Below are 26,401 nucleotides of genomic sequence, written 5' to 3'. Positions count from 1 at the left end.
TTAATATAAGCAATATAAGCATTTTACTGTTCCTTGCCAGCAATACATCTATTCATAAACATTATCGAAAAAGTTTTTCACTTCTTTTCCCACCTACCCGCTTTTAGCATGAAACCATATTTGGCATTTCATATGCTTTGTCATCTCTTCCAATTCATCTTCCTCGCACAGTTCACAATACCATTCTATCACAGCTCCATCCCTTGGTTTCTTTGTTGGTTTCACAGCAGTGTCACAAAAGCATTTTATTTTTACGGGAAATTTTGCAGGTAGACCTGTAGTAGAAATTACTCTTGCTTTTACCTTGGGAATGGGAGATATTCCCATTTAATTATTCTCTCACGCACAGACCGTTCTCGAACGCACTAAGCTGGCGACTGGTATTTTGGCGTCTTGAACGGCCTAGTTGAAGTTGCACACGGCAGAAGTGTCAATATTCCACGTCTTTCCGTTTTAACGAGGTGGTACAAGGTAGGAGATGGTGCAATATAGGCAACTCTCCTCTATATGTAATGATTCTATTATTTGTATGTTGATATACAGAAGAAATAGAAAAATTAATAATATTTCATATTTCATGATTACCAGCCAATATACATTCCGTTGGATTCCACATCAAATCTCAATATGCTGGCTCAAACGTTTTTGGTGTGGTAATTAACTCTGCTTCGGTTTGTTTTCATTTCAGCAAGTTGCTCTTTATTCTAGTCAGCCATTTTATACTTTTCTTACGTTTGTAAACTGTTTGGTGGATTTTAATATAAGGATATAAAAATCTATTATAAACAGCGTATATTTATTAGCATCAATAAGTTAAATATGATGTTTTAGACTTCTAACACCACAACCTACCTATAGATGCCGGACACTGATTCATGATGTGTTATTTTATCATCGAAATTATACTGTTAATTTTTAATATTTCAAAACGGTACTTGATGTAAAAAACGCTCCCGGTATATCTGTACCATAAAATTGACGTAATGGAAATTTTCACCAGCACAAGAAAATGCTGCGGGTTCCTTGAGTTTTAAACTTCAGTAACAAAGAAAGGTACCCTTTTTAAATGGCACAAGTTCGTCTTTGCGCCAATCGTGGGATGAAATCCCCCCGGTTTATAAGTAGCGGCATATGGGGACGAAACACCCGCGATATCTTAAGCTTTAAAGATGGGATTACGAGACGAGCTCAACCCTTAAAGCGTCCGCAGCGGGGACGCCAAGGCATTTACGGAAGGGAAGCGCAGGTGAAACGCAGGAACAAGGATTTAAGGGTACGACTCAGGATAAACTCGAATGCAACAGTATAATCTCACGATACTCCAGACTTACCCATTCACTCATTTCCGCATAGTATAACATTTACTAGGAGACTATTCCCGGATCAACGAGACGCGTTATTAATTTTGAATCATATGCACCCACGGTCATTGCTAAAAAAACATTATTTCCGTTTATACCTTCTTTCCTCTCTATAAATATCATATTACGAAGGCTTACGGCCCTGAGCTCAAGCCAAAAATCCCCATGCGATGCAAAATGAGTTAGAAAATCCTGCCCCACACGAGATGATTCGAGCTTGAGGAGAGTCGGAGGAACATTCAAACTTTCCGGAGCCGGAGGAACGTTCTCTGAGACATTATGTCCTTACTTTCAATCTCGCGAGAGCGGAAAGAGGGTTTAATGAAACTTAAAAGGCATGAATAAATAAAGAACTTGATATCACAATACGCCCCTGGATGAAAATAACTAATCGTAGAATTTCTGTGCCTTAAGTGAGGCAATTAGCAAAAATAAAATACGCCTCAGCTTTGTGACTCGATACAATTAGAGTAACCTCAGTCTTACACAATTCCACCCTTGCGACTTTACGCTGTGGAACCACTATATGGGAAATAAACATTTTTAACCCAAATAATATTTTTTCTCCTAGCAAATTGTAGACTACCTATATTATGTACTGATAATGATATGGTAGTGTCGAAACCATGGTCATTTACTCAGAATCGAACTCATTTTTGGATATTCCGCAATGTACGAAGGCAAAACCTAAGTCACAATGTTTCACGCTTGTAACTTTAAGTTGTATAACTACCAGATGTGAAATATACATTTAATTCATCTCCACTAGTACTTCACTCTCTTTCAAGTTATAGGCTATATACTATGCCTTCATAATGACGTAGAATTGTCGAAACCATTTTATTTTATTTTTATTTTATTTTATTCCCAAACCACCGAATACAGCTCATATTGGCCATTTTAGATCGGGGTATTCAACAAATTTAATAACCAAACGTACGCGGATAACCATGCCCTGGAAAGGGGAACATTACCCAGGTGGAACTCGAACCCGCGACCTCTTTTTTGGCAGGAGAGGACTTAACCCCGGCGCCACCGAGGCCGGCAGGTCATTTACTCGGCCATGGCCATTTACTCGAATACCAACTCTTAAATCATTTTCTTGCATCAATCTGTTTATACATTAAGATTTTTGGAATCTTCCGCAGTGCATGTAGGTTTGATACGAAAACAGATACGCACGCTTCCTTGAATTTTGTACCTATACTATTCTTTTGGGAGCAAAAAATATAACATCTATGAAAGTAAAAGACCCTCAAACACTTTTTGTAGCAAAAATTCTGTGCGAGCTTAAGTACATATGCATAAACGCGTGTGTGAGCGATAAATTAAGGTACTGTGAAGCTAATAAAAAATTGTGCGAACGCATGAACAGAAAATAGAGCCAGTTCTAAATTGGTCCACGCATTTGTACACATTCCGTTCATGTACACAAAAATCCCCGGCGAATTTAGACATAAACTTTTTCGGGGTAATAAGTTGAATATCGTGTAACCAGGCCTTTAGTGTTTTAAAAGTTTTATAGTTTAAAAATTTGACTATTAAAAAAATCCAACATTTTGAGTTGCCTTGAGTTTAGTTTTACAGTGATAGTGAAATTTTTTGGCATAGGCAGTGAAGGAGATAAATAGAATTTTGATGGTGGTTTTATAGAATAGCATAGAAAAGTAGATAAAGATAGACTTTAGAAAGGACTGACTCCATTAAAAACGAAGAATGGATGCTACATTAAAGTGCGGATTAGAATTCATTTGATTATTCAAGTAAAAAGGTAGGAAAGGAAAATTATATGCATTTCAAACAAACGGATAGTGAGTTCTGTCAGTCTTATTTAGGTTGTAATACGAAATTCCATATTGGAATTTAAACGATTAATTTGATGTACGTATAAAAAGATAGAAATGTGTAATGCTGGAATTTCGGAGGATAATTGGAATTTAAACAAGTTACCAGGCAACGATGCAAGTGCGAAACTAAAAACTAATTTCCTTTACACAGAGGAATTTGAGTCTATTTGAACGGATCATATGCTTGCAGAATCTGGTCATTCATAACAAACAATGATTTAACACCAATTTTTTTGGCAAATAGCATTGGAAAATCCCAAAGGATATCCCCATGAATGTTTCAATTTGAGAAGTTGATACGTTGAAACGGAGGTATATAAACATTGAAGGTGTTTATAATCACAACATGTGTTCCTATGATCCTCAGGGATTATCTTTAAACATTAATAATTTAATTGACGAAATGATACACAAAGGCCCTTCAAAATTTTGATCGTACGTCGTTACGTTCCTTTTTTTGAGAGAGAATTAATACCCTTGCATGACCTGGAACCGGTTTTTATTTTCAATTTGTGTAACTCCATTAGGAGTTCAAAAATTTTTTTAGCATCGATTTATTCTTTTATCTGTCACCATATAAGCCTAAAAAATTGAATACTCAAGCTACATCGATGTTTTTAAACATCGAAAATAGCGGCGTTTTTATAATTAATTTAGCATGTTTTCGGCAGAAAAAAAACATGGAAAATAGATAGGAATTTCTGAGTAAACTGTGTTGGATTGCCATTTGCAAACTGAGAAATATGGTTGGTAAAAATTTCATTTATATGCATATTTCCTTCCCTGAAATAATGACCAAAATATGAAATTAATACTCATATAATAACTGGCTTTTAAACGATTACAGACAGAAAAACCCTAAACTTGCAGTAAAAAATACTTCGGTAGGTGTCCTTTAAGCAGTAGTATTGTTCTAAAATTCAGCAAAACGATCTGATAAAAATAATGCTTGTTCCCCGGTCACTTTACATTCGGGGTGGGGATATTTTGCATTTCTCGGAAGCCATTCCATCTAGAATTAAGTTAGTTATTTTCACAACGTCGGCATGTAATTAATATTCATCAATTTGTCGGCATCTTTACGAAAACGCTGTCGCATATCAAGAGCAAAGTTATAAACGTGTCCATCAAAAATAAACTCATTCGACTCCAATGGAATTCTGCTGTGTCATTTCACTCGAAGCGACCTTAATAAAAATTCATTCGGGAGTAAATAAACGGATTGCCACCTTTTATTCTAAGTGAATGTATTCATTTATTCATTTAAGAGCATTGCGAAGAATTACACTATCTTCTGAACTCACAATGGTTCGGCATTTTCAATTAGCCCGTGTGTCTCTTTGCTTTGTTTTTCAAATTAAGGCGCATTATTAATGGAGACGGCAGTGTTATCACAAGCCTCATTCCGCATTCGTTCGCCTCAAAACTTCTCCTGACCTCCTCCGACGAATTTATCAACCTCCTCGACACAGATTCCATGACAGCAAGAGAACTGGGTCCACAGAAATCGGCCGATTCGCCTTTTCTGCACGTCTTTCACGGTCCAAACCTTTGTCACCATCCACCATACTCCATCTTGAAAGTGCAACTCGCCAAGCAAGAGCCACATCATAACGGTGGATATTGCTGAAGTTTTATTAATGAAGACAAAGTTTTATAAGACAATATGAGTTTTCATGTGTTATCATGGTTTTCATGACAGTAGGCAAATACCGTTTGCAATTCGTTGGCAATAATAAATATATATAGCGCATAGATATGTAGATATTTAGAGTTATAAAAAATACGGTATCATAAACGTTTAAAAAACTACAATATACAAAAGAATAATCATAATGTGTTACGGTGATTTAAAGTTACCTTGAAATGACTTTTGCGTAGTTATATTCACGTAACAGAACTGCAATAGTTCAGAAAAACAAAATATTCTGCACTTACAATTAGACAAGTGAGTGCCAATAGGTAAGGTATTATTCGAGTAATTATCCGTTATACTGAGCTGAAACAATACTCCTATTCTAAAATATTAGCTGAGTAAAATTTTTAACTTTGATATAAATCTCTTTAAAAGCAAGTAATGGAATATAAAATGGCATTTTTCTATTTTCTTGTTTCACTTAATCAAAAACAGTGACGGTAAAACACAGCAAAGTTCTTAAAAACGACCTGTTTGCTAAAGAAAAGGATCGAAAAAATATTATTCTCGAAAGTTCGTTTTCCAATTAGGATTTGGTTGATTTCAAATTAAGAGACATGGAGAGGTTAAAAGCTATTAAAAAAAAAACGTTGCGAAATGCATTGATCTTTTATTTCACCTGCATTTAATTCCCTTTGAGAATAGTACAGTATATATGACATAAATACTTCATACATAGAATCGATGTATCAATGAATTTAAAAGAAAATGCTTCATTGTATCAGATAGATGCTAGTTACGGTACTTTCCAGTAAATACTAATTTTTACAGGTATTAACTGTGCATATGCATTTTAAATTGATGATATATACTCAATATATATTTTGATATGAATACAGAAAAATGCATATATAACTTTAGTGCATAATGTAAAAGCAAAATTTTCCGCATCCTTTAAGCAACAATTCAATTCAAGGATTCTTTCATTACAATAACATTGCATTGAGACCTATTTCTAACTCATGAATCAAATTAAAAAAGTGAATGTGATACGTAGTGAACAGTGTAGACTATTATTATACGGCATTAAATTCACTATATCATAATTGTATAAGAAATGATTCGAATTTCAGTAAAATACCGCAAATGTCATCACTTTCAACTACGGTTTGAGCTCAAATTTTTGTTGTCATAGTAATTTCGAGCATAACATCATTTGGCTACTGCAAAATTGGAAGTGCTAGAGAATTATTTAAGGGGAATCCGCCGAGTTCAGTTTTTAGGAGCTATCGATCACCATCATGATAACTCAAATATGTCAATTCATTAAATGTCATGTAAAGATTTAGAGGTAACCGTTGATTAGTTCGTAACGAAATACACTCGATTTATTACCACGAAAACTGAAATAAAATCGGTTTTGATACCTGGGTTGATAATACGAGATGTAAAAGTCAAATCAATGTCACGCATACATTTTTAGTGGCTACGCACTAATAATCGTGGATCAGCCTTATTAGGATTTTTACATGCAAGCGAGAATAATAAGTATGACACTTCATCCTCAAACAGGTCAAAAGGTTTTTCTAGTCATTACAAAACAAATCCTGTTTATTCCTTTTTTATTTTCACATTGATAAACTGCTAAACCAAATAAAGCATCTAAATGAGAAAGATTTGCTATACCTAGACTATGGTGATATAAAATGAACAACACCCAGATTTAGATGACGATTACAATCTTTGAAAGACAACCATAATGAAATCCAAATGCTTGCTTTACATATTTGTGGTCATTTTCAAATGCTAACTTATTTTAAATTACTGAATAAGTAAAACTGATAATACAATTGGCCTCAACAATGGATTCTAGTTGAAAAGAATTCTGGTAGCTGGCTCGTCGCATTGATTATGAAAGAGTATACTTCTGACATTTTTTCCGTCAGCATAAAGTATAAGCTAAGGAAGATGAACTTTTCAGTGTTTTTCACTTTGAAATTAGTCATTTTGGATGCTAAACTGATTCCAATAGGAAAGTTTGAAACAATCAACACCGGACATGTTTCCTCTAATGATTTATCTTCCAGACCCATTAGACAGACAGAACGGCGCAGCCATATCAGTCCCTCACATGGATGACACAATTTCAGTCCTAACTTTCAAACTAATGACGCAAACCTCAACTCAAACTCACTACCATTCTGCTCTTTACGCTTTCAACTTAATGAATACCTGGTCCAAGATGTCTGCATAGAAGGGGCCCAATTCCATCTCATACGAGGCTGATATCTATCGCCACTTCGGTCGAATTTTATTCTGTTCTCAAAAATGTCCGCGGTGCGGTGATGACTGAAATGCGATCCACTTTTTTCCAATATTTTCCCGTATAATGTTTGTAATTGCGAGAAGTAGCATTAAAAAGTTATGCATTTGATAGATCACATCATCGTGTATATAATTACCGGTTAACACTCCTAATTATGTTATTTCCCATGTAAACTCGGATCGCTTATTCCATCAGCGACGCGAGTGGCAACTTCTGTAAACCCACTTTAATGCGCGTCGGATGACAACATATTTAGAGACCAACTTGAGGAACGTCGTTTTTAATACTCGTGACCCGGTCCGTGGTAAAACTCACAAAAGTGCAACTCAGATGATGGCATAGATTCGGCATGGGAAATTGAAAGTGTGAATTTAAAACTAGGTTAGTTTTTTTGCGAAAAATCCACACAGAAAAAACTTCACATGCAGGTGACTCCCGTAAAAGTTATCACCGCGGCTAGTCCCGGTATACTTTAAACTAGGTTAATTTCCCTAAGTAAGCGGCCCTGTCATTTGTTTCTAGTTTGTGTTACGTCATGTGCCTTCTATCAATAGTACAATTGAATGTCCATGACCCAATTTAATTTTTTATACGTTCACATGGTATCACGCTGGTTGACTTAACCGAATTCACGAATATGGTTTGGATTTAGAGCAAAACTATTTTTAATATTGATGTGACTTTTCCTCTTTTTTTTCAGTACGTGTGTCACTACGTGGCTTCTACCGATATTAAGTTACTCAGTGCCTCTGACTATATCAACAATTAGCGCATCAATCACATCAATTGTCGGAATGCTCTTTTCAAAAATATAGAAATGGGTTATAACGTTACTAGGTGTTATCTATGTGTCCCTGTACATTCCTTGATATAGCTACTTCCATTTGAATCCAATAGACAGCATAAGCATGCAGAAGAGTGATACTTTCAATTTTCATGAGTTGAGCGGTTATATTGCTGTGGATTTTTGAAGAGTAGCAAAAACGGGCGGTATACATTGAATGACCAGCAGTTTTTGGGCCTGCATTCTAAGTGCTTTATTTGTTGTGCGCGTATACTTTGTCCCAGGGAAACATGTATACTGGCAAACAATACCTGAATTGACAAATACGTGCTCGCAATAGTCGTTAGCTTTCGTTTCCCGGACGTTCGCTGCTTAGGGCTAGAAGAAAGTCAACAGCTGGGACTCACCGAATACGAGCATCTTCTTCACCATGAAATCCTCGTCATGGAATGTAGACACGGAGCATTTGTAGTCCCCGGACAGGTCTGTCGTGGGTGTCCTGATCCTCAGGGCACTCAGGTGCCGGACCTCTCCACTGTGGTGCGAGTTGTAATGCCCAAACTCTCCGCTTGACGACGCCGCCGCGGTACCGTCCCTGTGCGATGGCCCAGAATGGTAGTGCACGATTCCCAGGTCCAGTTTGCCCTTAAGGGGCCCCAGGCCCTGGGGACCACCGCCATTCCCTCCGGAGGCCCCGGATTTGCCGCCGTCCGACTTGCCGTTACCCGGTATCCACTGGTAAACTGGAGCAGGTCCGTTGTTGAGGAACCACTTGACGACCAGTCCTGCCTCCGAGTCCCTGGAGACCCAGAATTCGCAGTCGAGCGTGGCGCCGCTCTCGGATCCGTTGCGAACTACCGTGGGTACCCTTAATGATGTGATCTTGACGCCACCGCCCCTGTGGGCGGTCGAGGGGATGAGGGACTTCTTGTGAGGAGAGGCTGTTGATTGGGCTGCAGCGTCTGACAAGAAGATAGCAGCAGCTGAAGAGAGAGAGAGAGAAGAAAGAAATGCATTAGCAGGTTGCCTGGAATTGGTGCAAAGAAACCTATCCCTCAGTGATAATAAATGGTCAGTGTACTTCGGAGAGAAATGTCCTAAAGTTATCCGAAGAATAAAAATGTTAATAATGTGATCACTTTGTGACAGGGGCAGAGCTAGGAATCAAGGCTGGGGGGGGGTTTAGGTGCAACTAATACCGGGGTGTGTGAGGGCATGGAATACCCACCAGGATAAGCGGTATGTGCGATATTAATAAATTGCGGAATTTTAAGAAGTAATATGAATTAAACTTAAAATTTTCTCTGAGCTCTGGGGGGGTTTTAACCCCCAAAACCCCCCCCCTCGCTGCGCCACTGCTTTTTGAAGTTCCCCTTATTATACTAGTAACTCAAAAAATCCACTATGGCAACATGAAAATCTTGCTTAAGCTAGTCTTCTATGCTGAAGCATCATCATCAGGTGCAACATTTCAAATATATCCAAAGAAATCACTAAAATTGACGGCCTCGGTGGCGGCGCGGTAAAGTCCTCGCCAGTCAATCAAGAAGTCACGGTTTCGAGTCCCGCAAGAGTAGATTCCCCACACCCATGGTACGGTTGTTCGTGCTCGTATAATACTCAAAGTTGAAAACGACGATGTAAGAGACCAATGTATGCCGTTTTTAATTACGTGTGAAAAAATGAAAATAAAAAAGAAAGAAGTAATATGTAGCCATATACTTCCATTAATAATGATCCACATAACATACTTACACAAGTATTTTTTAATGGCCAAACTAAATTTTAATACGGGTATGACAATGCTAGTATTTTTTCTTCTCATCTCCTTTTGCAAATCAAACATAACTGATACCAGGCCAGTGAGGAAAAAGTATTCGTCAGATTTTTTTCCGTTTTGAATGGCACCATAACCACTGGGTTATCTTAAGAGGGTTAAGTAAGGGTTAAATTTTCCGAGGAAACATCCAAAGGCTCCCTAGAATAATTTTTACTCTGTCTATCGTATATCTATGCAGCCATGGTCGTTAATGGTGTCCCAGTTTCTCATGTTATTCATGAAGTCTGTATGCAAAGTTTAGAAAAAATAAAGCACCCTGCCCCAAAGGTACCGGTTAAAAAAACTTATAGCAATAGTAGATTTATTTTCATATCCAAAGAAAGTGTCTTACACCTGATGGCCAGCAATCGAAGCTTTATTAAGTGATCGAGTGCATAAGGTTGGTTGAGCGGAAGTGACTTTTCGTGATTTTTTGGCCATTTCTAAGGAAGTGTCATACTTACAAACAATGTTAAGGAAATTAATCATAATATTATAAAAGATTGGAGAAATATTGATTTAAATAATACGTTACTCCCTTCCTAAATGCATTAGTACGACAGAAAATGATCAGCCAATTGCGCTATCCCTTCAAACTACGCAGGAAAAGTAAACGGAAATGCTGTAAAATGTCATTTTTCACATGTGTATGCATCGAAAAGTTTACAATGCATTTTATAAATACCAAAGTAAGATAAATAACCTGGGGATGAATACATCTTTCTTACATGCATTGTAATTCAATGCTCAGGAGCATATTTCGCGCAAAATGAAATAAAATTCTACTGGCATAAAAGAGTTAGACTGATGGTAATGGGATTTCACTAACAAATCGTGTCATTTACATATGTTTCAATATGATAATCAATTATTAATGAATTACGCTATCTCTCCCAGCTGCGCAAAAAAAGGCTGTCTCTGGTGAGCTGCTGATAAATTCACTGTCTCTTCATGTTGCATGTATTCATCGAAAAGTCAAAGTAATTAACATATATTATCATCTCCGATGCGATGAACGACCCGGGGGGGCAAGATAATGCAACAGACCTTTCTTCTAGGCACGGTAATGCAACGCACGGGGGCATATTACGCTTCCCTACCCTCCAATGTTCGCAGGCCTGAAATATGAAAGGGCCCATTATTAACTCGGGCCCCTGCACACACAGAGGGGTCGGGCAAAGACGGTTGCACCTAATGGATTTTTGAAAGTGCTTCGATAAAGCCCATGTGCATCCTCTACCCCCACTCATCCCCTCAAACCCTCCCCTCCCTCTACTCTTTCCACACCTCTCCCCCTCGTTTTCACAGCCACGCCGCGCCGAGACAAGCTATAGATTCCGTAAATTCATTACACGCGCCGGAGTGCTTTAATTAGGCAAATCCTTTCTGAACGTGCTTCGGCACGGTAAAGAGGGAAAGAGAGAGGGAGAAAGAGACAGATAGGGGAAAAGAGAGGTACGGAGAAAGACAGGGCATGGAGAAAGAAGGGGTAGTGCTGCAGGAGCCGACAGGAGTATAGTACGTATGAGAGCCACATCGGGGATGAAGCTTGAAGGTCCTGCCATTACCGAGGGAGCGTTTAAATGCAAGAGAATATCGTTGATTAAGAATATTTCCCTCTCTTATCCGAGCGGAATCATACAGCGAACTACACACACATAACCCTATCCCCTACTCCTCTCACTTTATCCGATGATTACTCTAATCCCACGGTCATAATTGTCTTCCACCTACGCCAACGCAGTGGGTCCCGGCGATTAACGGTAATAACGGGATAGGCTTTTAGCTCCCTTCTCTAGGCAAATTTCGCCTCTGTACGAGTTAGGTGAGGGTATTAACTATGAAAATAATCTCGCATGAAAATGGGTAAAACCCGAAAGTCGGCTGAAAATGCTTTTCTATGAGAATTCAAAAAAATATATGCAAATCGTGATGTTGGAAGTTCACTCTAAATGAGTAAGATAGAATTATTAAAAGCCATTTTTAAGTAGGAATACTGAAGAAGACGTTTTTAATAAGTTGGCTGTTATTTTGTTTTTGTAACTGGTCACAAGGATGACTTTCTCCAAAGGTTTTTTTTTAAGATAATAGCATAGTATTATTTTTCGGATTTACTCGGTCGAATTTATCCATCATGGGCAAATAAATTAAAAAAAATGAAATATAAAATGTAAACTTTGATACTCATTCCGTGTGACACCACAGTGAATGATCATGGAACACCCTATCTCATAACAGTACTGCAAAGCCAAGGTCTTTCATTAAAATATCCATCAAAATATTTCAGGATTTTACATCTACCTCCAGCAATGATAATTCCGTTAGCGTTTGTGATGGGTTTTGTGGTTAAACTCTACCGCCGACACGCCGTTAACAAAACTGGTTATGCATCGAGATAATACGAACTTTGGGCTCAATCAAAAACCTCAAGGCTGAGGTAAAAGTCTTCGTATTTTAGGAAGGAATTAAAGGAATCTTATTTTAGGATTTAAGTAATAAACTGAATTAAATGGAAATGTTTTTGTGTATTTTACACGGGATTATTGCAGGGTTATGGTTTTAATAAAATAATTATCAAAACCTTTGGTTTTGAAATAATACATAAGTATTTGTTTGGTTACATAAATATTTGTCATGTTATTATGTCAAAGTTCTTGTCTCTTTTTTTTAATTAATTTACAATTGAATCCTAGTTATTCATCACGCCTGTAAACCTGGGATATTTCGATGTTCAGCTTGGCGCCCAAGATAAAACATGGGCTCAACATTTGGCTTGTAAAACTTGACCAGAACATCTGCGGCAGTTGTCTACAGGAAAAAAGAAAAGTCTAAAATTTGATGTGCCAATGGTTTGGAGTGAACCAACAAACCATGTTGACGACTGTTATTTTTCGTTATAAATGTTTCGGAAATTAATCAAAGCATTGGCCACAAGTGAACATATCCCGAATTGCCTTCAGCTAGACGCTCAGTACCCCATTCAAAAGAAATGCCGATTCCCAATATTTCAGACGTCACCCGACGTATGCGAGGACAAAGTTGAGCTATGTTTACACATTTCTGATTCTATTGACGGTAGTGACAGTGAATACGAGGCGGTATCAACAAATCCTTAACTATTTAATCAAGATGAACTAAGCGACCTTGTTAGAGAACTGAGCTTATCGAAGGAAGTATCCGAACTACTAGCTTCAAGATTGCGTGATAAGATTTTTCTGGAACGAGGTACAAAAATTACTTTTTATCGCACAAGAAAAAAGGATTTGCTACCCTTCTTTACTCAAAAAAACAATTTTTACATTTTGTTAAGACGTTTAAGGTCTTCTGGAAAAAATGTCACTGACAGAATATGATGCTAGTGATTGGCGTTTGTTTATTGATAACTTCAAGTGTAGTTTAAAATATGTCCTCCTCAATAGTGGTCACACCTTTTTGGCTTTTTTGGCTCAAAACCAATCGCTCATTCAACAGAAATGAAATAACAATGCAATGCAATAGCATTGTTCTTACAGAATATAAAACATCAGCAACATCGATGGATGATTTATCTAGATTTAAAAATGCTGAATTACTTCTTAAACAGCTACGTGGCCACATTCAGTATCCTTATTTCTTGTGCTTCTAGTATAGCAGGGACAGACAAAACAACTGGATTAAGACGGACTGGCCTAAGAGAGAATACTTTAAACTACCCGGGCGGTAAGATGATTTTCCAACGTTTAAAATTAGGCCTAACAAAGCAATTTGTGAAGGTTCTTGACAATGGTGGACCATGATTTGGCTACATTAGAGTGCAAATGCTCCAAATAAGTTTAGAAACATTAAAAGCTGGTACTTTTGATGGGTCTTAAATCAGATAATTTACAAAGGATCCTGCTTTTGTCGAGTCAATGACTGAGACTGAAAAAAACAGTGGGCAGTCATTTGTTGGGGTAATTAAAAATTTTCTGGGATATTACAAAAGTGAGAATTATCATGAGCTGGTAAAAAATATGCTCAGTAACTTGTAAAATCACTTGGATGTAATATGAGCATAAAAATTTACCACCTACCTAGTCACTTAGACTGTTTTCTTGAAAATGTAGGTAACATAAGTTTAGAACAAGGAAAATGATTTCACCAGGACATCAAAACAATGGAAGATCGGCATCAATGAAGATGGGATAACTATATGATGGCAGATTACTGCTGGTGCTTAAAACGAGACTATTTGAACAAAGTTCTCTCAAGAAAATCGCGCAAAAGAAGCTTCCGAAGGGTTGAGTGATTTTTTTTATGTCTTTTTTCCTTTTTAATGAGTTTTATTTTAGTAGTAAATGTTAGTATTTGTGCTCAAATTTATTGTAAAACTCTATGGTGATTGTGGGTAATTTAAAAGTCCCATAAATAATCTAGTCTTAAGGTTTGTGGTTTTTATTATAAATATTATATTCCCATATCATTTTGTTGAAGATTTTTTTTACGTAAGTGACAAAATGACCCTATCTTAAAAACTAGAGCAGTGCTGAATCCCATTATGATACAAGTGTCCTGAATCTGCTGCTGAACCAGCACCCCAATAATGCTTTCAATCAACTATAAAAGCACTAGCAACAAAACCTCTGCTGGCCTGAGTTATTTTATTTTTGTAAAAAAGTGTAATAATCTCTCACGCCTTTATACATCAAACTATTTTAAACGTATTCATCTATAGTCCTGAAGAAGGAATAAACACATACTAAAACGTCGGCAAAATTTTGCATTCAATTCTGAAAGACGTACACTCCAAGATACTTTTGAACTTTTAATGTCCAAATTAATGGAAACAAATGATTCCGCTATAATAAAGTCGATTTCCTCGATACGATATTTAGCAGCCCTGAGAATGATCCCCGAGATATAGCTTGAAACGTCGGAAGAAATGAAGTTTCTAATCCGGTGGGAATCCCGAAAGAAGTCTACCTTCATAATTCACTGGGAAACAATCACATCCTATTTATAAAGGTGTTTGATTCCATGCAAATAAAGAGAAAACTTGAGTTTTTCTTGAAAAATCAAATAACCTTCCGTCTACTTACAATAATTCATCGTTTAATACCTACATTACTTGTAAGAATGTCGGATACCAGGTATTAAAATAAGTAGTTGAATAAAAAAAAAGTTTAAATGATTTTTTCGGGTAAGATTACTGCAGCAGTGAACAATAGTGGTGTGTATGAAGAGAAATACATGCTTCAGCTGAGCTGGAAAATATTGGCTTCCACGGGTGGCCATTTTACGTTATCAACGAGGTCACCACTGCTTATTCTGTCCCATTACTTTTAGTGTAATGCGCGCTCACTACGAGGCATATGTGTTCACCGAGAGTAGTGAGCATTGGAAAGGTTTCCATGTCCGCCTACACACAGGAAGTTAACCATAGAGCTCAGAACGTTGAAACTGTGTTAACTCAACGGCAGAGCGGAAAAGGCTGTAAACATCTTTTCGCGAGCAGTCATTCATGACCAACCTCGACTTCCCTGGGAAAATGCACACATGATTCCCATATACCTCCACCTCCTAGGTCACAAACGAAAAACCACAAAACTTTAACAACGTAGCCGCTTGCACAGGATAACGACCCCTCTCTGTTGTTGAATGGTTTAGTGGCAATCCATTTTTCTTTTGCCACTGCTTAAATCTATGATTTGAAAGATATATTAGATGAGAGTCAGTATTTAACTCAAAATTTGAGTCAAAATTTAACACTGTAAATTACATCTCACAACAAAATTATCTTTCAAAAGTGAGTAAATTATTTTTACAGACGTACGTACCGAAGTCATAATCCTGAAGGTAAGGCTAAAGTTAAACAGGAATACATATCAGCAAACATTTAAAATCATTAAATGAACTAGAATTACTGATACTCATAAAGGATTACCCCCACATCACTATGAAATTATGATGAAAATAACTAATGAAAAATAATTCATTCTTTGATGGCAAGAAAGATGTTCACTTAAAAAATAGGTTTTTATCAATTTACTAATGAATATTATTTAACTTAAAAAGTTTTATCAGTGACTTATGATGCCCGCGGGATAGATGAAATAGCATTGGACAGTTTCATATCATCCCTTTCAGTGATAATTTCCATAGACATTTACTACGATACATTGAAACACCTTATCCCATAACCATTGACGTATATCCCTCATGGTTTAATTGCATCACTTAAATAATAAGTGCTTTTTAATTGTTCTTATCAAGAGCCAACGAGAGATTCACCAGCGTAACCGCAAACGAGTTCCTCCACATTACTATCCCATTAATTTCTTTCCAGCGAGGCTTGAAGCTTTGCTACACGTTTACAAAGCTTACCTACACCGATTAATGCTTTTCATTCGCGTTCCTATGCTTACACAACGCTCTATGCAGAATCCAGTGGCTCTTAATGCTTCCAATCTACGTTCATCCCGCCATGCAATCCACGCATTCGAATCACATAGCGCCACCGAGCAAGTTAATGCTGTCACTAATCTCATCTAACCTCCAAAACCTGTTCACTCTACAGTCTCAGCCATCAATTCTCTCCTTACCTCTGCGGAGACGATTGCTATTTCGCCAGCGTTACGGTCCTCATCCCAGCCGAAAGCTCCAAAACCCACCATTTCCTTCCATGGGGTTGCTTTGATAAAAACAAATATGCAAGCCCCCGGATAATTGCCAGACGCAATTCTCTACCAGACTCCCAGGCTGGCGGTCCATTCAGGACCTCTCCGTTTCTCCGCGTCCTTTAAAGATTTAAACTGTGAGGGAAGCCAAGATTGCGAGCGGAGAATCGGGAGACTTGCTTCCCTCTCGCGCTAGGTATAAAGTGACGAAGGACTGTGGCCGGAATAGAGTCTCTCTCTGGCTCTTGGAGCGGGGAAGGAAGCAAACACAACTTTGGTTGCGAAATGAGTTTGAAGTGTGAAAAGGGGGAGAGGTGGAGGATAAGAGGAGGGAGGAGGAACTCAAAAGGAAACGCAGACTGGAAGACGTTTATCGACCTCTCTGTGGAATTAGGGAGTCGCAGCGATTCCTTAGTTCTCAAGAGGGAAGCGGAAAGGAATTGCAAATAGGCAGGCAAGAAAGCAGATTCAATCTCCTCCTAACCTCTCCTCTCATTTACGTGCATACAAATTCACCGTGGTTGCCTTCTGATCATCTTCGGAAAAATATATCAATAAAACGAAAGAAAAAAATGAAAATATCGACACCAATTTAAGGTTAATATACTAGATATATTATTAATATTTAAGATAGGTGCACAAAATTAACCACGGCTGCCTTCTAGTAATCTACGGCAAAATCTATCAACAAAACGAAAGGAGATAATGAAAAATTGATTGCTATTTAAATTTAATGTTCTCAAGTATCACAATTTTTTTCATTCGTACAAAATTAACGATATTTAAAAAAATACTTTATTAAAGATTAGATTTTCTGGAGTTACCACATACGTCGTTCCACCGAAAGAACGCAAAGAGTATTTTAGGAAAAATAGACGTTGAGAATTCAAGAACTAATTCTATTTGTTTCATTACAGAAGAAAGTGATGAAATGGATGAAGGAATTTCAAATACGTGGGCAAGAAAGCAGATTCAATCTGCTCCTAACCTCACCTCTCATTTACGTGCATGCACATTCACCGTGGTTGCCTTCTGATCATCTTCGGAAAAATATATCGATAAAACGAAAGAAAAAAATGAAAACTTGATACAAATTTAAGTTTAATGAACAAGATAAGTTATACATGTTTAAGATAGGTGCACAAAATTTACCACGGTTGCCTTCTTATAATCTTTGGCAAAATCTACCAACAAAAGGAAAGGAAATAATAAAAAATGTATTCCTATTTAAGTTTTATATTCTCAAGTATCATAACTTTTTAAACTGTAAAAATTTACGACATTTAAAAAAATTGTACTTTTTAAAGATTATATTTTCTGGAAGTATCACATGCGTAGTTCCACCGAAAGAACGAAAGAGTATTTATAGGAAAATAGACGTTAAGCACTACGAAACAAATTCAATTTGTTTCACTGCAGAAGAAAGCGATGGAACGGATGAAGGGATTTCAAATAAGTAGGCAAGAAAGGAGATTCGATCTGCTCCTAACCATTCCTCTCATTTACGTGCATAAACATTTACCATGGTTACCTTTTTAATCATATTTCGTTGTTCGTGTCGTACATGTAGTCATTTATACTGGCATTAACGTCGTTAAATACAAAACTTCAAATCATTAAATCCATTGGAAATTACTATCCTCTCACTAAGAAATGAGGGAAGTGGGGACATACTGATAACTCAAAGAAAAAGTTTTAAAATTTGTAATACTATCAATGCTGTTTGAACATGAGGGAAAAATCTATCAAAAAAATTCATTAGAGTAGAGGTGGAGCTAAACAATGAAATCAATGTCAATCCCACTCTATTAAGGTAATCATCGAGGTAAAGCAATTTGGGATTTTTAGTTTTTGAAATATGATAGGCATTACTATCGGGTGCTTCATGTTTGAAGATGAAGAAAAGGCTAGAAAACTTTCTGTTGATGAGTGGCATCTGGTAAATCATGGGCACTTAAAGCTGAATAATATAGATTACTAATGAAACCGAAGTAATCTAGGCAACGATTTAAAAAAGGTAGTCTATGCATGAAAGAGTAGAAAACGAATAAAAAGACGCATCCCATGATTAACAAAGGAGTTAAAACTGTAGAAGAGATTATTACAGGAATTAATTTTTTGGAAAACGTGCAAAAAAGTAAAGAGAGATTATGTCACGAATGCAATGAAGAAGACGATGAAGATAAACGAACGAAGGAAATAAGGCGAAAAAAGTTAATGGAAATACGAAAATAAGAGAATAGGCACTGTAGGGGAAGTGTTCACGACCCTTCGCAGTTAATAAATATTTATAGATTTTTTAGTGGCTCGTAAAATAATATACCTTGGTATACCGGTTAACGCTGGCAGCAGTAGATGCACTCGCACTCTCGCACTACAAATAAATTTCCAAAGATGAGAAGGAGTATTTGAAGGGGTATTTTATTTTTTAATAACATTAAAATTGCTTGCCTCATAGTTACATCCATTGTACGGAGTGCATTCACATACAAAAGGCTATTTGCCTTGAAATTTAGTGCTTCATTTTGAAACTGGTTTAGACTTTTATAGCATACTATATAAACTAAAATCTCAGCATTGATTTTGCTAAAGACGGAGTTAGCGTTGTAGGCTAGTCATAAGTGTGTCTCTCATCCAGATTAATAATTCCAACGTATTGGTCGTTTACTCCCGATGCATTGCATTTAAAATAGGTGGTCTACTTATTTAGATGCACACATGAGTTATCATTTCTATTTCCAGTCTTCTTTATCGAATTGTCATTTTAATCAATAGCAATGTAGTCGCTACAGAAGACAGTTCCAGATAATAATGACCAATAATACAAATTTCCTATCCTACCTCGTGAACGGCGAGTTCACATGATTTCCAAGAATAATAATTCCCCTAGGAAATTAATGAAACAACGGACCGGGAGCTTCCCGGATAACTGCGCTGGTACTATTAGCAATGAGTAACTTCTGGTACCATGAACCTTGGTACAATGTCCATGGAAAATCAGGAACCTATCAAGTAGTGTATTGGTTTGCATATTGCCCCGGAAAGCCTAAGATCCGTGATTCGATTCCTGCTGTTTTTTCTCTTTCTTTTCATGGAAGTTTTTATGCACTAATGAGTCACGCAATATTTTAAGCTATCTACTGTAACTTCTACCCGTTACTCAACGCTATCTCTGTGCCACACGTGTAAATATCGGTTTAAACGACATAATTATGACTTGCTTTCGGTATCTGTTTTTCGCAAAGCACTTCATTGGCCAAATCTGTATTATCCAAGCTACATCAATCACATATTTTTTGCATGATTTTTTGCACAAAATATTTATTTTTGTTTTACTACTATTCTGTTAATTTGTGTATGAAACTTTATGAACTATGTGACTTATTTAATGGTAGCCAAACTATAGGAGTAGCTTTGAGAGGTTCCAATCCGTTTCATGTTTTTATACTTTATAATTCACCCAGCTTTTTTGAATTTGAGAAAAAAATTAATTAATTTTATTATTATCAAGCCAAGCTCCATCGATACTGACAATATTATGAATGAATTTTCCGTTATAACGATGATTTTGCTTTCAGAACGGTCCCAAACTAAACTTATCCCCCAGGAAATCGAGTGAGGATTTGCATTCCTCTCCTGGCCTGTCACTTTCCCGAACACCCGATTCTCTCTCTACCTTCCAATCCCGCCTTTAAAACCCTCCACACTTCGCTCCCCGAGACAGCAAGACACCCTTAACGTCGTCTGTTTTTTTCTTCTTCTCCTTGCTCCCCCGCCAGGCTCCCCATCTACCTCCAAGGAATGCCTGATTCTCTCAAGGATCTCCCTCCAGGATCTCGATTTCAACAAACAACCCCAGAACGGGAAGAGGGGACTCTCGAGGCGGCGATACACACTATTTCACTTTCACCCTCTCCTTATGCCTCTTCTTCCTCAGCCTTCTCCTTACTTTAATCCCCTTTACTCCCAACTCTTCCATATCCTGGAGCCAGAAATCCTCCTTTTTAATCCCACCCACCCACATCCAAAACATCCTTCGCTGTCACACACAGACTGGAATACACATTCTCACCCCTAGTGGCGTAGCCAGTGTCGGTTTTACAGGGGGTAAGTGTCCCGCACCCCCAAACCTATTAATTTTAGTAGAAAAAATGTCTATGTATAAAAACAGTGGCGCCACAAAGGGGAATAAGGGAATAGGTCCCCCCCCCCCCAAAGCCTCAGAGAAATAAAAGAGTTATTTGAAATTATTGTCTAGTTTTGGAATTTAATAACTAAATTTACTTAAAAATTATTCTTTCGTGCAAAAATGATGTAAAATGTATATCCAGGCATGTTCAAAATATTTCCTGGACCGAAAAAAAGGAGGAGATATCCATAAGTCAAGTCATAAATTATATTACAGTTTTGGCCAAATCTGGTTATGCAAACGTCATCATAAGTGCCACAAAATAATTGTACCTGCCGATGATAAACGCTCTCGTAAATACATTTCAGAGAAGTTACTACTATTCCTTACGCTCTCATAGCGTTTGGTACTTATGAAGAGCTTGGGTGACACCAAAGATATTTGGTTTTTGAACGCCTCGGGATGCAAACCTAGGCGAACTTGTGTTATTGACCGGTTGAAACGACCTAGTATTTTCATTTACTTAAACGCGTGTATTTACGAAAATGTAAATATGGACTTGGCATGGCTCGGGTAACTTGGGGATGGTCTGAACTGTAGTAATACCTTTTTTTAAATTGAAGAAATTATATTTAATTTATATTATATTGTATAAGCTAAATTGATGATGTCACAGGGTTTTGTAGATCACCCCATTGAAAAATACACATCTTAGAAATTGACTCATCTTTTAAAAACAGTCTCTTCTCCTAGAGCTGTGGATGTAATGTATATTACATAGACACACCGTGAATTTTAGAATTCCAGTGCCTATTAGGCACTAATGTGTATTTCTTGGACCCCCGGCTGCTATGCTTCTCAAAATGTCTCTACGAGCTACTTCCATTCTTCACAAGGAGGAATAATATCTGCATTCTCGATGCACAAAAGCTTTCCACAGCGCGGGAGGTTAAATTATTCCCCTTATTTCTTTCACTGAGCCCTGTCTGCAGAAAATCATAGCAAAGCGCGCATAACTGCAATTTTAAAATGGCACCTAATTAATTTTATCCCTTTTTTGTTCAATTAATTTTTTACTCTCCATTTGTTCATTTTCGCTCTATTTGCAATGCGTAATTCAAATAGCCACAGGGGACGGGTGTGATGACGGATAGTAAAAAAATATTTTCATGACGAAAGCCAATTTTCAATTTTCTGTGGCTTTTTTATTCCAATGGCGCGACAAAGTATAGAAAAAAACAATATATTTCTCTGGGGAAAACAATTACATTATCGCTGATAAAACATGATACGCTGTTTAGAGCCTGATGAAAAAGCAGTTTAATTACAATTTTGCTTCGGGGAATTTTAACAGCTTTTTAAGTATGCATTTATTTCTCAATAACATTCCTACCGCTAATTTCCTACATTCAAGAGGCTTTATTTGACCAATAATGAAAACAGTAACAGTTGTGTAAAAGGAATTAAATGGCAACGGTGTCTGAACCTTGGTTAAAATTGCTTTAGGAGAATACAAACAAAATATTTGGTGGTATACCGGAACATCACACAGACATATTTCCCTGCTTATAAATCTAAAAATATAATTTTGACGCAGTAAATAGAGGACTGGAAAAGGATAAACGGTAGTGAGGAAGAGTATTTTCTATTTGTTTAATGCAAAATCGGCAAACAAAAGTGTGTAGAAATTAAAGTCTATTACTAATATAAAATATGATTTTAGCATTAATTAATTGAACACACTCATTTCGATATCCTGCAAAACATCAAATGATAAAGACAGCCTATTTTTGGCCATGTCATTTAAATACCATTTTCGCGTCACATTAGCGGTATACTACTCCATAAAATTTTAAATAAATGCAACTATCAGCAATTATTTTACAATATCATCATAATCATTAGTCAACAATCCTATTGCCTGTTTTGACGAAGCTCTTTATTCCTCTCTCCTATTCTCTAGCCATTTCGTAGGGACGTTATATCTCCTCATTTGCATCCTTTATACGTATTACGTCCCATGCAATTCGTGCGAGGTCGTCCCTTGCCTTCTTACCTTCCACCTGTCCTTCTACGATTGTTCTCATCAGGCCATCATGTCTTATAACATGTCCAACTAAGTTGTCCCGTCTTCTGCTTAAAGTATTTAGAGGTTTTCTTCTTGTCTTTCATTTTTTATCTCACGCTCCCACAACTTTACTATATATCAGCATTTTACTCTTAACAATGTCTGAGTGAAGAATTCCAAGAATCAAGCAAAGCAGATGTTCTACTTTTTGGGAGTGAATGTTTCTTCTTCAGTGATCTATTCATGTGCTTCCGTGAATGATATGAACGCGCCGGAAGCAACGGATTGGCATAAGCCTTTGTCATTTCTCCAATGTCAAAGCATAACTCACGAACGTCACGCAGTAATTGAATGACACCGCACCTGCGCGTAACTGGATACTGTCGAGGAATCAAGCGCATTGCCGTACTCCCAAAGGAAAACCCACGCAATACTGAATTGAAATAAAGTATTTTGATTAAACACAAAAGATCAAAGATATCTTATCAAAGCTGTAGATGAAAGTACGATGGTCATAGATATAAGATAGTTTGTTTATTTCTCACCTATTAAAGTCTACACTTTTATCTTATATCATCGCCCAGCAATGAAAAGATTGTTTAGACGCTACTCTCCACTCATTGCTTTAACCAACTAGTACTTTAACTTATACCTAATTCTTCAGATTTAAATTCGTATGTTATATTATTTGGAGGAGGCGACCGACAGCTGAAGTCATTTGCCCTATGAGGAAAGGGTATGGAGGGAAGGGTGAAGCGTCGGCATTAGCCTGCTCTTAACGAAAGGCGCCAAGGGCACCATGGCTTAACCTCCCATCCGACGGACGGAGTGTTGCTCTTGAAATGTCCTCCATTGAAGATTCAAGCAGTGATCGGGCAGTCTGTGAAAATTCTCTGCCACCGACGGGACTCGAACTCGAATCCGCGGGGTGGGAAGCCAACATTTTAGCCACCACACCAACCCAACCCCCTTAAATTTGTTATTATCTGCTCCATTACCGCTTCAACAGCGAATTCTCAGGTCCTGTATGATCAAATAAAAAGAATTATGTTTTCTCTAGTCGATAGCTTTGAAATTCAATACAAAATGTGTATCCAGGAAGCATTGGTCTCCTTCTTTGCTCGACTACAATTGACGCCATTTCTGTTGCTTCCTCAATTGTGTATTCTTATCTGTGAGCATTTAAAATACTTTCCAGAATTCCTGAACCGATAGGTCGAGAGATTATTCCCTGCTTCGGTTTTTGAACGTTAGAAGCATACAGTTGGCCGAAATTCTTCGACCTTGATGTTTTATTCAGCTTTCTGCCTTATTTTACAAGTATATTTGAGATCGCATTATTTTTAGAGAATGAAAGAATGCCTTTATTTGCATTTACGCAAACTTAGTCCTTCTCACCCACAGCGCCTGTCAGAGGCTCCATAATTATATAGAATACTAGCATATTTCGAGCATAAAACTTAATTTTCTGAATAAAAATCATCCTAATAGTACATTTTTGCATAAAAGTTTCATGACATTAAAATTTTATTTACACAATTAAACTCAAAATCAATAATATGGTATTTTAAAAATTGGGGAATAATTAAACCAAAATATGAGAATTTATTATTACTTATACATATAAGGTTGCTTGAAGGTATGACATGTTCACAATTTCGCTCATTTGATATCGTTCCACTTTCCTTTTTGCTTCGACCAACGATTTTATTTTACCCAGAGTTTGTTGATTGGTATGCTGTTAAAACATTTGACGCTATCATAAGAACTCAAATAATACGTGGATAGTCTCTCTAAGCAAGTTATTGCTATTCTATAAGCCCTCACGTTACCACTCCCTAGGCAAAAACCTCCCTCATTTCCTCCCCTCCAGGATCAGGAAAATCTCTACCCTTCTACCTCCGGCGGCTCTCCGCAACCACCCCTCTCCCAGCCTTGGCGGCAATCGCGTCTCCCCTCCCTCGCTATTGGATTAACTGTAAAGAGTGAGCACTTGGTCTCAATTACGCCCGCAATAAAGTCCCCTGTCCGTCCGCATCTGTGTTCAAATCCTCACCCGCCAGGGCCTTAAAGATTCATTCCAAAGGACCCGTATTTCTTCATTATTTATCTTCTCGTCCTCGTACCTTTTTCGTTACACAAAGCTCCACCAATTTCGTTACACTGTTTTTCCTCCAATTTCCTCCCCAAACTGATTTTATTATTCTTTTTTTTTCAATTATTTTGCATCTAGAGGGTGTGTATTCTTTTAGAAGTCCAATTCTGCGAATGTTTCATCCAAAATTGTTTCTGAAATTATGTTAATTTCAGCACAGTATGCAACCCACAAAAGTACCAACACACCGTGGTTGCTTTAGAGGGATTTGAAATAAACTTCATTTTAAGTACATCTTATCAAAATTATAACGTCCTGGTTATAAATCTGAAAATAGATGACGAAAAATGTATGCATCCACTCCCTCATATTCAATATAATATGTTATTTGGATATATGGCAAGGATTGAGTAATATTTTAACAGAAGGCCAGTATGGATAAATTTGCCAAAGAAAGATAGCAATGACGGTTTACTTTGGGGGATATTCATCTCGCAACTAATTGCCCTAGTAACATTAAATTTAGCAAACGGAATTTGGTAAAAAATGATGGTTAGAATCACCTAACTTAAATTTAACTTACAGAACTCTAACAAAATGTCAGGATACAACGGATAACAAATAAATATAACCATATTAGCCATAAATTATCAAACACCTTGTAAAAATCTTCCTATTATAACCAAGGGGTTTCAAAACTTGTCTATCTCAAAGGGGCTAACACATTCAGCTAGAAAGAAGTCATATCTATCCCACCAGATTTTGGGAGTTCAAACAAAATCTTCGAAGCTGGTTCATAGAGTAGATTTGGAAAAACATAGAATAACCATGGAAAACAAAAGTTATCAATAAAAAAATAATTAACTTTATGGAAAACACCATTTAACATCCAAATTTTAGGCTTCTACAAATATACCGGTCGTGGATATCAGGAAACAGGATAATCAGGTCGTGAAAGTCAGGACGGTTATGAAGAGATAATGGGATTGAATCTTGACGATAAAAATCCGTGAATTTAGAGTAATATTTTGAGCAATTCTTCCAAAAAATCAGGTGGGATATGTTTTGCTACTCCTGCGCTCAGGTCCAAGAATTAGTTCCCTTACGAATGAAAATTGTGTAAAATCCTTGCCTAAAATAAAAATTTGAATATATCCTAGTGTTTTATGAGTAAAAGGTAATCTCAGTATAATATACTCGTTATTTTATGCTCAGTAAATGACAGGAATTTCCGCTCGAGTGCTGCGAATTATACCAAAATGTAATTGATATGAAATAGCGATTGGTTTACAAAACTCATTCCGCTGTCTGCAAAATAGATCAGAATTTATCTATTAGGCCAATAATGACGCCATCATCCCTATAATTTAAATGTTATATCAAGTTGATAAATGAACCTGCTATTACACATTGTGAAATAGGAGAGATTAACAAATATTCCTTTGGCACTAAAAATTCTGGATAATTGGGGAAAAAATCAGTAGAATTTTAATCAAGTTCTTCTTTTAATAAGATAAATAATGAAATACCACGAAATCACGGCCAAGACAGTGGCTCCGGGTATAACTAGTGTTTACCTCCTCTTTCAAGTCAACAATCTTCCTCCCTTTCTCCGATATCTTCTCCGCCAACGAACGCGCGCCAATCCATTGAACCGGGCTTATTGTGAAATCCACCCTCCAACATTCCTTCCTCCCTATC

At 37.1% G+C, this 26,401-nt stretch overlaps 1 protein-coding gene across 1 annotated transcript in view; it reads right to left on the bottom strand.

Moving 5' to 3' along the window:
* Positions 1 to 16,405, bottom strand: part of LOC124167646 — a 610,680-nt gene extending 594,275 nt beyond the window's left edge. The window contains exons 1-3 of the mRNA XM_046545627.1: positions 16,334 to 16,405; positions 12,488 to 12,581; positions 8,362 to 8,937 (exon numbers count right to left, since the gene is read on the bottom strand). Coding sequence (XP_046401583.1) covers positions 8,362 to 8,937; positions 12,488 to 12,581; positions 16,334 to 16,405 — 742 coding nt within the window. The remainder of the gene's footprint in view (positions 1 to 8,361; positions 8,938 to 12,487; positions 12,582 to 16,333) is intronic.
* Positions 16,406 to 26,401: the final 9,996 nt, after the last annotated feature.

The sequence above is a fragment of the Ischnura elegans genome, chromosome 11 (genome assembly GCF_921293095.1).
Source record: "Ischnura elegans chromosome 11, ioIscEleg1.1, whole genome shotgun sequence".
NCBI lineage: Eukaryota > Metazoa > Arthropoda > Insecta > Odonata > Coenagrionidae > Ischnura > Ischnura elegans.
Note: the sequence above shows the minus strand (reverse complement) of the source record. Positions and strands in the feature narration are given on the sequence as shown.